The 16,445-nt window shown below is 55.9% G+C and overlaps 8 protein-coding genes across 8 annotated transcripts; 3 read left to right on the forward strand and 5 right to left on the reverse strand.

The window, feature by feature from the left end:
- Positions 1–65: 65 nt before the first annotated feature.
- Positions 66–1,864, forward strand: L969DRAFT_72783 (uncharacterized protein; the record flags this gene model as incomplete). Its single annotated transcript, XM_014714143.1, has 2 exons — positions 66–1,570; positions 1,622–1,864. Exons 1-2 carry the CDS (start codon positions 245–247, stop codon positions 1,862–1,864), a joined length of 1,569 nt encoding a protein of 522 aa, XP_014569629.1. The 5' UTR covers positions 66–244.
- On the reverse strand, positions 1,492–3,863 carry L969DRAFT_60291 (uncharacterized protein). The gene is made up of 2 exons (XM_014714144.1): positions 2,124–3,863; positions 1,492–2,074 (listed from the first exon to the last, which is right to left on the reverse strand). Exons 1-2 carry the CDS (start codon positions 3,732–3,734, stop codon positions 1,967–1,969), a joined length of 1,719 nt encoding a protein of 572 aa, XP_014569630.1. The 5' UTR covers positions 3,735–3,863; the 3' UTR covers positions 1,492–1,966.
- A 93-nt stretch (positions 3,864–3,956) lies between these two features.
- On the forward strand, positions 3,957–5,074 carry L969DRAFT_93580 (uncharacterized protein; the record flags this gene model as incomplete). Its single annotated transcript, XM_014714145.1, has 3 exons — positions 3,957–4,086; positions 4,145–4,747; positions 4,797–5,074. The coding sequence occupies 3 exons, from the start codon at positions 3,957–3,959 to the stop codon at positions 5,072–5,074; spliced, it is 1,011 nt and encodes a 336-aa protein (XP_014569631.1).
- A 51-nt stretch (positions 5,075–5,125) lies between these two features.
- Positions 5,126–6,640, reverse strand: L969DRAFT_93581 (uncharacterized protein; the record flags this gene model as incomplete). Its single annotated transcript, XM_014714146.1, has 2 exons — positions 5,126–5,295; positions 5,347–6,640. The coding sequence occupies 2 exons, from the start codon at positions 6,638–6,640 to the stop codon at positions 5,126–5,128; spliced, it is 1,464 nt and encodes a 487-aa protein (XP_014569632.1).
- A 205-nt stretch (positions 6,641–6,845) lies between these two features.
- On the reverse strand, positions 6,846–7,859 carry L969DRAFT_16421 (uncharacterized protein; the record flags this gene model as incomplete). Its single annotated transcript, XM_014713584.1, has 3 exons — positions 6,846–7,575; positions 7,628–7,651; positions 7,705–7,859. 3 exons carry the CDS (start codon positions 7,857–7,859, stop codon positions 6,846–6,848), a joined length of 909 nt encoding a protein of 302 aa, XP_014569070.1.
- Positions 7,860–8,855: 996 nt separating this feature from the next.
- Positions 8,856–10,065, reverse strand: L969DRAFT_93583 (uncharacterized protein; the record flags this gene model as incomplete). Its single annotated transcript, XM_014714147.1, has 6 exons — positions 8,856–9,009; positions 9,061–9,156; positions 9,212–9,290; positions 9,342–9,401; positions 9,449–9,827; positions 9,880–10,065. 6 exons carry the CDS (start codon positions 10,063–10,065, stop codon positions 8,856–8,858), a joined length of 954 nt encoding a protein of 317 aa, XP_014569633.1.
- A 110-nt stretch (positions 10,066–10,175) lies between these two features.
- Positions 10,176–11,760, forward strand: L969DRAFT_93584 (uncharacterized protein; the record flags this gene model as incomplete). Its single annotated transcript, XM_014714148.1, has 6 exons — positions 10,176–10,387; positions 10,454–10,520; positions 10,567–10,799; positions 10,848–10,913; positions 11,159–11,280; positions 11,333–11,760. 6 exons carry the CDS (start codon positions 10,176–10,178, stop codon positions 11,758–11,760), a joined length of 1,128 nt encoding a protein of 375 aa, XP_014569634.1.
- L969DRAFT_86320 (uncharacterized protein) lies at positions 11,413–16,371 on the reverse strand. The gene is made up of 5 exons (XM_014714149.1): positions 16,086–16,371; positions 15,876–16,025; positions 13,812–15,825; positions 12,720–13,762; positions 11,413–12,670 (listed from the first exon to the last, which is right to left on the reverse strand). The coding sequence occupies exons 1-5, from the start codon at positions 16,353–16,355 to the stop codon at positions 11,837–11,839; spliced, it is 4,311 nt and encodes a 1,436-aa protein (XP_014569635.1). The 5' UTR covers positions 16,356–16,371; the 3' UTR covers positions 11,413–11,836.
- Positions 16,372–16,445: the final 74 nt, after the last annotated feature.

A 16,445-nucleotide genomic window follows, 5' to 3' on the forward strand; every position in this document is an offset into this window, starting at 1 on the left:
AACGACGTCAGAGTTAAAGTTCACCCAACGTTTGACGCGTTTTGCAGTTTTGCAGCAGCGCCAAGCCTTGGGATCAGGCAGCGCAGCACCAGCGCATCAACATCGTCGCAGCAGGCTCGCTTTGTGCGTCCATAGATCGTCGTTCCTGTGCCGACAGGGGCTTGCCTCACTCAGATTATAGGCTAAGCATAGACACTTCCCGGACAGCAAAAACAAAGGCCTTGCACCGCGCAGGACGGGCACGATGTCACTTCCATCGGCCAACGATGTAGCTGAAGAGCCTGCAGTCGACTCTTCGGCGCAAAAGTCGACCCGCTTCGATGGCCAGAGTGACGCGGCCGCCGTGCCCACTTCAAACACTGCCATTGATCGCACCGATTCGACTCTGAGTGACCCTCGAGGCACGGAGGGCGGCCTACGGAGACGACCCACTCGGCAAGCAAGCGCAGGAACGAGCTCGATCCCGCCACTCAAGAGGATACTGACTGAGATGGCGACACCCGAGAGGCCCATCGGACCAGAGCCGACCTACCGCGCCTCCATGATCGCCCTCGTTAAGGCATCCTGGCTCAATCTCTTCCTCGTCTTCGTACCCGTCAGCTGGGCCTTGCATTTTGCGGGCATCAGCCCGACCATCACGTTTGTCATGTCACTCTTGGCCATCATGCCGTTGGCAAAACTGCTCGGCTTTGCCACTGAAGAGATGGGCTTGCGACTCGGTCAGACCCTCGCAGGCTTGCTTAACGCCACGCTCGGCAATCTCGTCGAATTACTCATTGCCATTCTTGCGCTCATCAAGTGCGAGCTCAGACTCGTGCAAGCATCACTCATTGGCAGCATCATCTCGAACTTGCTCCTCGTGTTGGGCTGTTGCTTCTTCGCCGGCGGACTCAAGTATTCCGAGCAGGGCTTCACGCCCGGTGGCGCTCAGATCAGCACGAGTCTGCTCCTCATCTCCGTCTCTGCCTTCCTGATTCCAGTCGCATTCAATTCGACCTTCTCTGACCAGCTTGCGGATCCTCTGCAACGTTCCGACATCCTCAGCATGTCGCGTGGCCTAGCTGTCATCTTGCTCGTATGCTATCTTGCCTATCTCGTCTTCCAGATCTACTCCCACGCTCATTTATTCGATGAGACCGGCGCCAAGGTCTCACAAGGCAAGTCGACGTATGGCGATCATAAGCTATGGCGCCAGGCACCTTCTGCCAACCGCGGCTCACAGCGACTGTCGACCGATGCGTCAGTTCTCGCCGAGGACAAGACGATATCTTCAGGCGACGCCGATTCTGAGGAAGAGGGCGAGCAGATTTCTATGAACCTCGTGTCCACCATCATCGTCTTGCTCGTTGTCGCTGGTGTCACAGGCTACACCGCCGAAGTCCTCGTAGACTCTATCCAAGGTCTCACCGACGCACATCCCTCCATCTCCCAAGAATGGGTCGGCTTGATCCTTCTACCCGTCGCGGGCAACGCTGCCGAGCACGTCACCGCCGTCACTGTCAGTGTCAAAGACAAGCTGGACCTGTCCATCGGTGTTGCCATCGGCTCATCTATCCAGATCGCTCTCTTTGTGCGTGTTCTCTGTACTCATGAGCCTACAGCTCATGTGCTGTGTTTGCAGGTCATTCCGCTCCTGGTCATCATCGCCTGGGGCCTTGATAAGCCCCTGAGCTTACTCTTCAGCGAATTCGAAAGCGTGGTCGTTTTCCTAGCAGTTCTCATGGTCAACAGTACGATAGCAGACAGCAAGGCAAATTGGCTGGAGGGCTTCCTCTTGATCGCTTTCTACATCGGCATCGCCGTCGTGTTCTGGTACTATCCAACCGGCACGACACCTCAGGATGTTCTGCTGGCGTGCACCTAAAAGCCGTTCGTGCGAGCAGTATATAGTCGTTGCAAGCGTTGTATGGATGTACAGTGTGTATAAATAACAGAGGCTTAGCTAGCCTATATGAATAGCAGAGGTTTAGCTGGCTTGCCACGCCTCGTCGAAGCCTAGGCCGCTGCGGTCCCAGTCGGCAGGCTCCTCGTCGTTCAGGCACCATCCGATCGCATTGAGATGTAGTCCGGCCGCCTGTCACGCGTTCAGCTCCGATAAGTCTGTAATTAGCGCGCATGCTCACTCGAACGAAGCACGAGCCATCAAGGATGTCGCTTCCAGGTAGCGAGCACTTGTAGATTCCAGGCGGACTGTGCCCAAAGAGCGAAGCAGCGAATGCAAGAGATCGGATCGCTTTCGAGAGGTGCTCATCAGGATGGGTCGCAGCCGCAGCGATCAGAGAAGGCCACACTGTGCCCGCTGATTGGTCAGCGATGGCCTCCGATGGTGGCTTTGGAGTATTGCTGGCCCGCATCAACACATCCACGATATGAAGCTGCGGTCGACCTCGAGCGACCCAATATGCAACAAGCATCCTGAATGAACACTCGAGGACGGTTATGCGTGAACTCGGGGAAAGCACTTCGAGCATGCTTGGTAAAAAGAGCATAGAGTTGAGTCCGTGCATCAAGAAGAAATCGCATCTTGTTGGCTGGCCAGGTCGCGAGACAGCACTCTCGAGCAGTGTGGCTATCCAGATGAGCTCTTCAGCTCGCATGACGATCTCTTCCCATCCTCCATCCGAGTCAATGATCCATTCGGCGCACCAGGCGTTCAAGGCTTTTGCCCGGTTATGAAGGCAATCGTCGAATTTGTTCTTGCTCTCGTAGCTATTCGCTTGGCCAGCTCGTAGCCTTGGATCTTCTGACATGTGGTCGATGATAGTCAGGCCACTGAGACCCTCCTTCGGGACTCTGTGGATTCGCGGCAGACGTTGCGCAGTAGCTACGAAGGAGACCACTGATGGCGATGCTCGCGCTGCCAATGGTCTCAAACCGGTGGCGAACGAAGAGGCAAACGTCAAGAATGGCGATTTCGATGCTCGCGTCGACATTGCCTTCAATAAGGGGGCAGCCTGAGGTGAATGCACACAGCAAGCCGCGAGACCTTCCGCAGTCACTGCATCCAGAGCGAATTCGATGCCAAAGCCGGTCAAGATGAAAGGATGCCAGGCGCCCGAGAACCAACGGATGAGCATCTGGCCCTGATCGTCTTCGAGTACGTATCGCTCTATGCAGGCGGGACCGCCTAGCTCTCGGCACTGCGTTATAAAGAATTGCAGGTAGCGACTGTAATACGCCTCTCTGCCGAGAAAGTCTCTCCAGTTCTCTTCGGTGATAACGACGTCTTTCAGAGGAAGCATAGGACGCTGTACCGCCTTGCAGCGCTCATAAGTCGCCTTGATCTGCTCGGAAGTCGCGCCGAGGGAGTAGACTGTCAGGATGGCGTGCGCAAGATGATTGTGGAAGCCTTTGTCGTTGAAGAAGCAGTGAAACTCGGCGTGGTTGGTGGTGAGCAGACCCGCTGATAGTGCAGCCGTTTCGTGCGTCACGCCGGGCACGCCCAAAATGCCAGCACGCGGAAGGCTGACCTCGCCGTAAAGCGAGATTGGATCTCTGGCCATGAATAGATCGATGCTTGCACTGTCCTGATCTCCCGCATCATCATTGTCGTGTGCATCTGTGGCATCGTCTGCAACTCCCATTGACTTTGCAGCCACGCTCGTCGTTTCTAGTGATGCACGCGGAGTCGTCTCTGCCTCGTCGACAATGCTTTCGCCCGGTATCTGCTCAGCCGCAGTCGAACCTTGAGCAGCATTTGCAGGCTCTCCTGGCTCGCTCTCCTGTGTCTCCATTGGTTCGCGACCAGGGAGCCAGGCGTCAGGCTTGCTTCGGAATTTGGCTCAAGCACGTCAGGTGACTAGATCACTCCGTTCATCAATCAGATCTTATCGAGAATATCAATCTCTATCGATCTATCGCGGCGAGGTTCGACACTCCGCAGATCGCAGACGCTTGCGCGGTTTCAGCGGCCAGCCTTCGACGCGAGCTCGATCAGGGCGACGGTCATAGCACATATGGCGCTACCATATATTCAAGGTCAGCTGTCGGCAGTCCGTAGTACAGTCGACGGCATCTTTGCCAACCTCTATCCTAAGCTCTCAGCTCCACACATCGATCTACACGGGAAAAATGTCGTCATCACAGGCAAGCGATCTGTCTAGCACATCACGTAGAGCCTTAGAGACACTGACACTGTCATCAGGTGGTAACAGTGGTATCGGACTCGAGACGGCTGTGGCACTGGCTTCCATGGGCGCCAATGTCATCATCGCCTGTCGCAACCCGGAACGTGCGATGGCTGCCGTCAAGGACATTCAGAGGCGCACAGGCTCTAGTTGCGTCGATTGGATGCAGCTGGATTGCTCCTCCCTCACGAGCACAGAAGACTTCTGCAAAGCGTGGAAGACTCGCAAAGACTCTCGGATTCATTATCTCATCTTGAACGCTGGCTTGCTCAACAAGACCAAAGTCCTCACCGGAGACGGCCTTGAGTCGACTTACCAGGTCAACTTTCTGAGCGGCTTCTTGACCGCTCTCCGATTGCTGCCTTGTCTGGCAAAAGACGCGCGTATCGTGTCCACCGCGAGCATGGGCTGCACGTTGTCCGATGTCCTCAAAGCTGACAACGGCAGCTCAAGTGATTGGCTGGACAAATTTGACGCCGGACAGCCCTTCTCGGCTTTCACGGGCTTTGCATTGTATGCACGCTCCAAAGCCGCGCAAGTCGTCTTCACGCAAGAACTCCAGAAGAAGCTCGATCGTCATCCTGACACGCGAAACATCACCGCACACTGCTGTCATCCAGGCAAGTCCGGATGCATCCTCCTGCATTCTGACGCATAACAGCCAGACAGGTACTGTCAAGTCTGAGATCTGGACGCAGGAGACGACAGTTTCGGCGGCCGGTGTCATCAGTGCTGTCAACGTCATTGGCATTACCGCCGAGCAAGGTGCCGTCACGAATGTGTTTCTGTGCACGTCGGACAAGCCCTTGCAGCCAGGCAGCAGAGGTCGGTTCTGGGACCAGACAGCATTGCGCTGGTCGCCCGGCTGGATTGTCAGCAGAGACCACACTGCCCTCTGGCAAAGCTGGCTGAGGGATGCCAGGATTGACAAAGATCCTCTGACTTAGCGTTTGTGCTTTATAGACGTAGAATCAGCCCGATTGTTCCTAAGCAATGCATCAGCTTAGCAACCGCCGGACTTGCTTGCCTTCGATGCCAAGGCTCGCCACGGCGACGGTACAGCAGATGACGCCTAGAAAGATGAGAGCCTGTCTCATATTGTTGGGCGGGGTGTCGTCAGGCGATGCACGCATAGCATTCATGATCAGTATGAAGACCACAGAAAGGCCTCAAAACAGGCTGCGTCAGCGCATGAGGCAGAGCTCTATGACGAGCGTACCATTGGCACCCAGATAGAGAAACGAAGACCCCGTCTCTGGCCGCATAGCCGCAGAGGTGACCTCTGCAGAGAGCTCAAGCGCAGTAGGCAGCAAGACAAAGGCAGCTACTCCGACCACAACGCTGACGAAGTAGATGCCAGCTTGGTTGTCTCGTTTGACGACAAAGATGAAGGATAGGAAGCCGACTCCGAGGATGGGTGTCAGAACGCGAGCGGCCAGGCCAAGATGAAGCTGAAAAACTCGGTCGAGCAGCGGCGCAGAGACAAAGGCAGCTGCGAGGCCTGCCAGAATCATGGCAGCGCCAAAGAAGCCACTTGTATCTGGGGTGTAACCAAAGGGCTCATAGATCTGGTTGATCAGAGTCGAATAGGCATCGAAAGCCGCGACGAGCACGGAGAAGACGGCAAGAATGATGTAGAAGTCTATTCGTTGTCGTTTCGTCATTTTGACCGGTGGCGCATACGATTGCTGTACGGGCATAACGATGCCGTCGGCTTGCTCTTCCACGTCTTCACTCGAACCGGACGTAATCTTGACCAGTGCATGCTGAAGAGGCGAATCTTCTTGAGGAGGTCTGTTGTACTGCTCTCGCTCGTCACGAGAGAGTCCGAGCAAGATTTTGACCGAGGGAATGAAGCTATCCCTGGCTGGAGTCAGCCCAGCCGCCAAAGTCGGCGCAGTCGGCGGCTGAGATCTTATGACTGCCGCAGACAGGGCACTGATGTTCGTGATGAGAGCGGTGACGAGCAAGAGCTTAGACAGATCTCCTGGGCGCGTAACCAACGCAGGTGCGAGAAATTGACCTATGGCTGCGCCCAGCGGATTGGCGACTGCGATTAACATGGTGGAGGTCGTACGAGATTCGGCAGACATCCATGCTTCGCTGAAGGTAGGCGCAACGATTTGTAGGATCGGTTGAGCAACACCGACGCAGCATTGACTGAGGAAAAGCATAGCATACTGTGCTCCGGAGGCAGAGGCTCCGATGGATGAGTAGCGCAGCCAGCCGCCGAGGACAAGGACCGAAGCAGCAAACCAGCACGTCCGCGATAGGCCAAATCGCTCCAGTGCTAAAGGGACGGCAGGCGATACGAGCAGGTACAGCGCACACACCACATTGCCGAGCCAATTGACTTGATCGAGTGTAATGCCGAACCGAGCAGCACTGTCGAGAGCGATAGGCGCAAAAAGAAGCCAATTGAGCGCAGACACGGCGTTGAGGACGACGAGAGCCGCCAAGCCGGCGTAGCGTCGTTTATATAGCCTCGGTCTGTCTTTTGGCCGGGCCTGCATGATACAGAGAGGCTGGCTGGCTGGCTGGCTGGCTGTGAGAGCGGAACCTGGCTAGCGCATGACCCTAAAGCATCAGCAACAACGAGCTTGGATGTTTGCAACGTCGCGACGCGCCGAACGGCCAAAAGCCGGAAAGCCTGTGCTAGAGAAGCCGAAGCACACGAGCCCCGCGAGGGTATGCGTTTCTTGTAGTACAAGCAATTGTCTATGCATCGGCATACACAAGACGTCCTTTACGGTCCACAGATAGTCGCGCAATCGGATCAGTGGCTCCAGAGGCTTCCAGCTTCTCTAGCAAACCCTTGAGCGAGGTTGGACCCTCTTTCAAGACTGTGGCCAGCCCGTTAGCCTTTGCTGCCTTCTGCTTCTTGTGCTGCTTGTGTGATGCAGCCTCTGGCACGACATCGACGCGCATGGCAGGCAGTGTGGGCGATGCATCTGCGTTCTTTGTGATTGCGGCTTGCTCGCGTTCGACGAAGAAGCCAAGTGGTGTGGCGTCAGAGGCAGCTTCGGCGAGTGCGGGAGCAGCGGCGACGAGCGAGCCAAGTGGAGCAGTAGCAGATTCGACTACGCTTGCCGCAGCCTCGGGGAAATCTGCTGCCAGGCTGCGCTGAGGCTGCTCTTCGACCGGCTCTGTACTGGGCTCAACGGAGTCTGTCGCTGCCTGGGACGCCTTTTGCTTCTTCTGCTTCTTCACTTTCTTCACGGCGAGCGCTTCAAGCTCTGGCAAAGTCTTTTCCTCTGCAATTGCGGCCGCTGTGCTAGCGGCTGTGTCGGCTAGGGGCGCAGACTCTCTTTTGCGTTTCCTTTTTTCCTTCCGTGCTGATTGATCTTGACCGTCTATCTCTGTCGTCGAGGAAGCCCGCTCAGCGGTCGCAGATGCCTTCTTGACGTCCTTTGCGTCGGCCGTGGACTTTTTAGGCCCTTTGTAGACTCTGCGTGTCCTCTATGAGCGCGCGATAGCGCTTCAACAAGGGCAGCCCTCACGATTTTTCGTACTTCTCTGCCTCGCTGCAGAGGACGATGTGTCAGCCAACAGTCACTGGGGAGCGCTCTGAACAGACGAGATACAGCTGGTATGCGGACTAAATTGTGCAGGAGAATCGAAAGTCTTATTGCAGTCGATGCAAGTGACAGGCGCTTTGCAACGGGGAAAGTGCGTCTTGAGCTTGGGTTTGGTGATGACATCGCCGCAGCCTTCGCAGGAGAATGACACCATCTTGCCAGACAGAAAATGTCACGAGCGTGACGAAGAGGGAGCGCGCCCGATGACAATATTGGACTGGTGATGGGTTGATATCTCTGAAAAGCCCAGCTTCGAGCTCTGAGGCGTCCGAGGAGCCTACGGCAGACGCCTGTAGATACCGATTGTGATCATGCACACCCATACACAGCATTGCACACGTCACAGCCTTCCCTGCTATAACACGCTTGCTACAGTCGACACCAGTATTGCCGGCCAGCATGCATTCGTCTTATAAGCAACCTGTCGCATCATTGGCTCACAACATCTCCCTTGTGTGGCCTTGGTCTCAACGCTGACATGCTGCTCAGAGGTCGTCGATGCTCAACCGCGAACAGTTTTACTGCAAAGGCGAGCAGGCGGAAAATTAGCTGACCCAGAGAAACAAAGACTGCAGCAGGCGCTTGCTGACTTCGCACCAAAGCATTGGGTGCCCAAAGGTCGTTGCCGCCAGCCTGGGGACAACGCGCCGCTGGTTGGCTTCACCATTTCTCCTGTTATGCCGGTGGTGACACGTGAATATAGCTCCCTCCGCGAGGAAGCGAGTCGCAACGGATCAGTGCGAGCGTACAGATGGTCTAGGTGCGCATGCTGTGTCCGGAGGCCGCACTCAAGTATAAAAGACGCGGTCTTGACAAGCGAGCCCGAAAAGTCTCACTGCCTCGAGGGTTATTGCTCTTACAGACTGCGGCCGAAGTATGATCGCACTTGTACAGATGTATGCATTCCGGCGATTGCTTGTACGACTCGACAGGGGTGTCGATCTTGAAGCCTCTACCGCTCCATGAAGCCCTTTTCACCCGTTTCGGCCTAGCTAACACCGGAAGGGGCCGGTGGGGTCATTCAAGGATGACTGTGCCTGTTCCTGGATGCCTGGTGACAGCAAAACCCGCAAGCGTGCAGTTTCTGTTTTGCCGCTTAGCAATCGCAAGATCACGCGTGGGTTCAGAGCATCGTCCGGCAGTGCTATTGCTAGCTTGATGTGCCCGAGGCCACGTCAGGATAGGCATCGAAGCGTCGCTGAGCGGTAATGGGCACGCCTTGACGAGTCTTGTTGATCGTCTCGACATCAATGCAAGCATAGACGGTCTCGGGCGCCTCTTTCGCCCCCGCAATGACTTTGCCCCTGCAGCAATGCTATTAGCGAAGCCCGAAATCCAGACTATCGACCACGAACGTAGGATCAGTGACCATCGAGAATCCATAGGCGGGATAGCCAGACTCTGGTCGAGCAGGGCTGCAGGCGGCGACAAAGATCTGATTGTCGACCGCTCTGCAAGTCGCAGGTGAGGTAAGCGGATGCCCCTCTCTGAGCGCAGCCTCCGCACCTAGCTCGTTGCAAGATCTCCCAATAGGGTGGTCCTGTCGTCGTGTTGAAGGCGCCGGGGTAGATCATAGCCATTGCACCTGCTGGCATCCATGAGCACGCATTCGGTGGTTCATCCCAGAGCCACTGACCCTTTCGAGCGGCTATCATGGCCATCTCTGGGAATCGCAGATCATAGCAGATGCCAAGACCTGCCGGGAAGTGAGCTCCAAGCGAGACTACAGCACGCTGTGCTGACCCAGTCTGCCCATGTCGGTGTCGACCAGCGTCACGCGATCGCCGCCAGTGAGCGTTTGCGACTCTTTGAAGGTGATGCCGCCCGGGATGTCAATGTCGAACAAGTGGAGCTTCCTGTGGACGGCGATCAAGTCGCCAGCCGTGTTGTACACCGTAGCAGTGTTGTAGAGCTTGCCGGTCGACGCGTCCCGCTCAGGTATGGATCCGCCGATGAGCCAGATCTTGTGGTCCCGTGCGGTCCGGCTGAGCATGTCGACAGACGGGCTGCCCGCGGATACGGCTTTCTCATGCAGCGTCGGCTGTGTCTGGCCAGGTCTGAAGGGTATCGTCTCTGCGTACTCGGGGAAGAAGTCGACGCCGTAGGGCGAATTGAAGCATTCCTGGATGCGCAACACTGAGCCAAACGACGCAGCAGCTGAGGAGTGTACACACCGGCAGGACTAGCAAGTGCGGTGGCTGCTTTACTTGCATGGCCTCGTCCATCTTGCGGCGAGCATTGTCGATGTTCTTAGCCTTGTCCGTTCCGATGTCGCCGAGCTGGATGAGCGCTATGTCGAAGCTGCTGCCCTGGACTCGTTGCACGGTATGAAGAGCACGCTGCTGGGATGGAGAGGCCATGCTGCTCCGAGCCGAGTGCCGGTAGCCGGAGAGAGCCGGTCGGGCGAGTGACAACATCGCGAGCTCGCCCAGCGCCTGACTGCTCGACGTCGGCCGCGAGCTCGACAGCGATGTCCCGAGAATCCCCTACGCTCAGCACAGACGGCGATGTCTCTGCACGCTTGGCCAGCCCGAGCGAGACACAAGTGATCAGCGACTACATCGAACGAGCCCAGAGAAAGTCAGATGCCCAGCAACAGAGCCGGCTTGGATCCCTTCGATCTCGCCTCGTTGCAGACGACGAGGCCCTGCAGAGACAGATCGCTGCTCTCAAGATCGACATGTACTGCCATGACACCCCCACGCTGAACGAAGGCTGACATGCACACCCGAGTGCGGCCGTCATCAGACTTCATCCAGATGAAACGCTGCCTGATCAGTCAGATGGAACGCTCCAACGTGCCAGATCGACAGTTGTGAGAGACCCCGCTGCGATCGTCATGGTCTGCTCACGGAGCACAGACGATGATCGATGGCGTACTCGAGATGCTCGAGGCTTCCCTCGTTGCCATCGATGATCCGCCCTTCAAGCGTGTCTACACCAGCGCTCTCGCCAACAGTATGATCCAGGACTCGCAGCTGGCGCGTGCTGAGCCATCGCAGTTCGAGAAACTGACAGAGAGCGCCATAAAGCCCACAAGAAGCTCACACGCGCGCTCGATGGTCTCACACAGGACCATGCAGCAGATCACCATGTGCGTCTCTGCTAGACCGGTCGGGCAGAGTACGCTCATAGCCTGCAGACCACCATCGACGCTCGACCACTTCAGAAGAAGCTCAAGTCATTCATCAAGAACATCTAATGGCAAGTAATGCATTCATCCGTTCGTCCGTCTACACCTTCTGCTATTCATGAGCCCGCACGCAAGAGACAGCCTTCCTTGCAGGGAGGGGCTCTCGTGTCGCGAATGAGCGTGCTCGAGACTCGATCTCTGTCTGCAAAGTCTTGTGTGAGAGGACTTGCTGTCTTTGAACGAGTTGGATGAGATCGGCGCGTTGCTGCGTACCATCATACCACGGCGGGCTAACAGCACCGCCCAACAGGTTCCTCCAGCGTAGCGTATATGAACAAGCAGGCGAGCAAGCCACCCACCTTTGCTAACGTGTACTGGCGGCGCGAGGTCGGCACGGCGAGACCATGCTTCATCTGCAATCGCGAGACGACCATCTGCTTGGGTAGCTCCCCGAGCTCGCTCCATCGCATCTCGAGCTGACAGCCAGCATGCAGCGACGAGTGACCTAGCAGACTTTGTATACACATGCCAGTCACATCTGTCGGATCGCAACTTTGCTTCGGCTGTTGCTCCTGTCACACCACCCGCCTCGCCTGCAATACCGAGTCCAACGCCGCCAAGCAAGCCCACCGAGGCAGACATTGCCAAAGCGACGGCAGACTACCTCGCAAAGCACCCGGAAGCGGCCAAAGACGCCAAAAAGTCTGTGCCCCCTGTCAAACCTATCGCTCTGCCGGCCACGGTCACCGAGCCAGCAGCACCGCCGGCCGAGCCGCCGAGGAAATTCACTCTCAATCGACACTACTATCAGATCAGACTCGACCATCACAAGCGGATATGGCAGACCAAGCAAGCCAGGGAGATGGCAAAGACGCTGCCCTCTGCGCCGAGTAGTCGGCCAGGCGCGTCCACACTCGGCTGAACACGACATACAGGACTGCGAATGCATTGTTACGACAATTTGTTGTTGATTATACAAAAATGCTTGTTCGTCTCGCTCAGGTCGCGAGACGTTCGAAGAGGGGCGTATTGATATGCCTAATCACGGGTCTCTTCGAAACGACAGAAGGCAGTGATGTACCGCAATTGTTGGCGGGCAAGCCCATGATGATGGACTCTGAGATGCCGTCGATATCATCCTGTCGGCTGTAGACTGCAGCGTCGAAGAGATGGTCTGTCGTCTTCTCGAACGACGCCAACATGAGTGTCGAGTCTTTGAGCTTTGCAACACCGAAACGAGTGATACCGAGTACTTCGCCCTTACACGTCATCACGTCCCCGAGCAGGCCGAGATGACGAGGATCCACGCTGAGACCATGAGCGCCCATCGTGCCGCCGATCTCGTTGATGATGGTCTGTCGGGCTGCTTCGATGCCCAAGACCTTGACGACCTCCATGATGTGGTTGGAAGTAACTCGCCGGCCGTCCACGCCGTCGGTGGTCATGACTTCGCGAAGACCGTTGCCCTCGACGAGCAGATGCTTCTCCTTTGAGCTACCTTGCTTGACCTGGATGACCGCACGAGAGCATGCTCCGACACCCTTTACCACTACATTGGGTAGCAGCCGACAGAGCGTGTTCAGCCGATCGAGTTTATGAGGGGCAGAGCTCGTAGATTCGCTGCCGTCATCGTCTGGAAGATAGATCCGAATGCGACCCGAATGGCTGGCGGACACGTTGCCTTTACCCAGCTTCAGCTTTGCAGCCAAAATTGAGGCAGCAATCGAGTGGGGCGTCACTTCGAGTTGAAGACGCGAGACGGTATCCATGTCGATCTGGATGTTCACATAGGCTTGCGTGGCTGTGACGGTGGGCGCCATTTGCGATGCAATCTGCACGTCATTCAGCTCCATGTCTGACTTCCCGGTACACAGCACTGACCTCGCCGAGGTAGGTCTTCTCGATTCGGGCCTTGATGACTCTAGCGGAGGCTTCAGATTGCGCGAGGTCGGACAAAAGCTCGGCTGTGATGATGGGCGTTGAGATGACCTTGCTGGCGTTGATGATCTCTTTGATACGAGGCACACCGAGCGTGACGTTCATAGAAGCGACACCGGCGAAATGGAACGTCTTGAGCGTCATCTGTGTGCCAGGTTCGCCGATCGATTGAGCGCCTATTGCACCTACTGCTGTCCCAGGCTCCACCATCGACCGAGCGTATTTTTCCCAGCAGAGCAGCAGGAAGCGCGCAATCTGATCTTCTGTCGTCTTTGTCTTTTGATCTACGACGTGCACTGCTTTCGGACCTGCCAAGCCAGTGAGATCCGTCTCGTCGTCCCATTCTTCGTGCTTCTCGAGCGCTTCAATCATGCCGTATGCTCGCCGGAAGCGCGCGGCTGGCGCTACAATGTGCTTGACGACGAAAGCTTTTATCTGAGCAGGGAAATCCGAATGTCGGGTCATGTCGAAGCGATCGGTGGCGAGAAGGCGATCAGTCAGTTCGAGTATCGCGTATGGCATGAGAGGTTTGCTCGTCTTGGTATGTGGCACGGTGGCCCGAATATGCTGCCAAGTTCTGACAAATTCGACAGGCGAGCCGTCGCCCTCCATGTATGCAGGATCAAGGCCATCATTGCCATACATAAATTGTACGATTGAGCCTGTCGAACTGCGGACTGAGAGATCGTAGCGCGTGGAAAGATCCTCGAGCGCTTTCATGAGTCGACGCTGCATATAGCCAGTCTCTGCAGTCTTGACCGCAGTATCAACAAGGCCTTCACGCCCAGAGATGGCATGGAAGAAAAACTCGGTTGCCGTGAGACCGCTGTAGAACGAGTTACGGACGAATCCTTTTGAGGGCGGGTTCTTTGACTTCTTGAGATAGTGAGGAAGCGAGCGATTGATGAAGCCATCAGCAACACGCTTGCCGTTCGTGATCTGCTGGCCGACACAGGCGACCATTTGACAAACGTTGATCTTCGAACCTGCATCCAGACGTCAGTTGCGATCAGCGGCTGGAACAAACAGGCACACCCTTCGAGCCACATATAGCCATGATAAGAGGAGCATTGTTGCGGGAAAGCTCAGTCATACAGATCTCGCCGACCTTGTCTCTGACGCGCGAGAGGACACCTGAGATAGATGCCTCGAGCGTCTGATCCTGATCACACCCTGCCGCGTTCTCGAGCTTTCCGTGAGCGGCTTGTGTGATGAGCAAGTTTGACTCTTCGTACGCTTTGCGGATGCGGTCGTCTTTCTCGTCGCGTAGCTTATCGCCTGGTGTCACGTCGCTGATACCGATCGAGAAGCCTTGATTGGTAAGCCATCTGGCACAAAGCTTTGAAAGGCGATTCATCGCTTGCGCAGCTGCATCTGCGCCGTAGTCGCGCAGCAAGACCCCGAAGACCGAGTTCTTCTTGCCATCACCGACTGTGGCCTTGTCAAGAGCACCGCACATGATGACGCTGTTCTCGATGACCAAGTAGCCGTCGTTGGGCGACATATCCGGCGCATAGCCGGCCGGAGGAGCTTCGAATGTCCTGCACTTTGCTTCGAGATTGACACAGATTGAACTGCGTGAGCTAGGTCGCATCAGAACGCTAAAGACTTGTTTGCCCGTCCAGAGTTGCTTCGGTCGGAGAATCGTTGGCGGAGGGAGCTCGAGATCGCCTTCGGCATCTGTCAGGTAGCACAGTATCTGACCAATCTCTGCTCGGTTTAGAAACTTGTCACGCCGCGAGAGTAAGAATGCGCCAGTGATAAAGTCCTGAGTAGCAGCGATGATCGGTTCGCCGTTGCGGGGTGTGACAAGATTTTGCTTGATGCTCATGAGATGAGCGGCCTCTGTTCGAGCTTCTTCGGTTTGTGGTACGTGAAGGTTCATCTCATCGCCGTCAAAATCAGCATTGTAGGGCGTGCAGACGCATTCGTTGAGTCTGAAGGTGCGCCAAGGTCTGACCTTGACACGATGAGACATGATAGAGAGCTTGTGTAGACTCGGCTGACGGTTGAAGAGGACAATGTCGTCATCGCGAAGGTGTCTCTCGACAACGTCACCTATCCTGAGTTGCTTGGCGAGCTCGATGGGATTGCCATACTTGAGATCCTTCTTGATGCCTGTAGCAGCAGATATGACATAGCAAGCACCCGGATGGACTTCTTTGCCATTGCGAACTGCCTTTCTCAACTGCTCGAGATTGTGCGATGTCACTCTCTCGGGGTAAGTTAGAATCTTTGCGACCTTTTCCGGTACCGCGACCTCATCGATACGCAGATTCGGATCGGGCGAGATGACAGTTCGGGCCGAGAAGTCGACACGCTTGCCGGAAAGGTTTCCTCGAAATCTGCCTTGCTTGCCTTTGAGACGCTGGCAAAGACCTCTCATGGGTTTCTGACCCGAGATGGTATTGTTATTCACGTCCGAATTGATATAAGTCGCAACTGCATGCTGCAGAAAGTCCCATTGTTCCATGAAGACGTTTGTCTGGATACCCTTTGCGAGGCCTGACTTGATGAGTTGGTTCGTAAAGACGATCTCAGCAAGCTTGACGGTCAGGTCATCCTCGTTCGTCGCATCGTCTTGCTGTACCGACGGACGGATGGTCACAGGAGGCACGAGGAGATACTGCCAAATAAAGGTCTCTGGCCGGGAGATGGTAGCATCTAGGCCGAGCAATTCGCAGTCTGGATTGGTGATACATTCGAACAGCTTGAGCGCACGAAGCGGATTGAGGTCGTCTTGTGCACGGCTGATCGAGCCCTTGAGCTCCTTCGTGTCTTGGAGAGCATGATCGAAGGACTGCTCGAAGGCCTCTCTGGCGGGTTTCATCTTGCGTGCGCGGTACTTCTCGTGGATTATCTTGAGACTTCCCGCTTTTTTGACCGTGCCGTTGATTGATCCGCAGTGAGGACAATTGAGTGCCTTTTTGGCTGTCGCGACGACTTCTTTGAGGAATCTGTCTCGCTGGGTGTTGTCGAGATTGGGTCGTCTTAACTTCCTGAGCGCTGCGCGTTGCTGGTCATCGTCGAGCAGCGTTCGCGAGCAGACCTGCACGCGTCACTCGGCGAGCAAATGAGAATCAAAGGGGATGCACTCACTTTGCAGATGACTTGCAAGATCTCGATCGTCTTTCTGAAGTAGCCCGTGTGGAAGAGGGGCACGGTCAATTTGATGTAGCCGTAATGCCCGACGCATTCCTTCGCACGCTCGCCACAGGTTTCGCAGTTGGATTTCTTGTCTGCTATGCCCTGCAAGATTGGCGTGCCATGGGCCTCAGGGATGACAAGGGAGGCCAAGGTCGTGCTTACGAGTCGTCTGTCGAGCACGCCGCCCGGCTTGGGTTCACGCTCGGTGGCAGCGGATGTAGAAGCAGCAGGCGGCTTCACGGCCGAGCCATTCACGGCCTTCTTGCTCGTCACTTGTCCAGCATTGCCCGTGATTGGCGTGAAGTGATAAAAGTCTCTCTGTGTGCACTCGACCTCTGAAAGTGCGACGATCTGGTCTGACGATAGCACGCCAAACAGAACGTGTTGCAGACGCTTCGGCGCCGTCTCGCGGACGGTGTGCCGATCAGCCATGGCTGAGAAGAGCCGCGAAACGAGTCAAGCGAGCTTATATTCGAGCGACGAGGCGACCAAGTCGATCTTGATTTGTAATATATATTGCCT

Source organism: Mixia osmundae, assembly GCF_000708205.1.
Source record: "Mixia osmundae IAM 14324 unplaced genomic scaffold scaffold_3, whole genome shotgun sequence".
In the NCBI taxonomy this organism is placed as follows: domain Eukaryota; kingdom Fungi; phylum Basidiomycota; class Mixiomycetes; order Mixiales; family Mixiaceae; genus Mixia; species Mixia osmundae.

What these genes read in the sequence shown, in the direction of transcription:
- L969DRAFT_60291 (XM_014714144.1), bottom strand. Translation starts at nt 3,734, where the DNA reads ATGGAGACACAGGAGAGCGAGCCAGGAGAGCCTGCAAATGCTGCTCAA. An exon ending in ATGGCTCGTGCTTCGTTCGA is followed by an intron (nt 2,075 to 2,123) that starts GTGAGCATGCGC and finishes AACGCGTGACAG; the next exon opens with GCGGCCGGACTACATCTCAA.
- L969DRAFT_86320 (XM_014714149.1), bottom strand. Translation starts at nt 16,355, where the DNA reads ATGGCTGATCGGCACACCGTCCGCGAGACGGCGCCGAAGCGTCTGCAA. An exon ending in GCGTGCTCGACAGACGACTC is followed by an intron (nt 16,026 to 16,085) that starts GTAAGCACGACC and finishes CCAATCTTGCAG; the next exon opens with GGCATAGCAGACAAGAAATC. An exon ending in AGAAGACCTACCTCGGCGAG is followed by an intron (nt 12,671 to 12,719) that starts GTCAGTGCTGTG and finishes AATGACGTGCAG; the next exon opens with ATTGCATCGCAAATGGCGCC.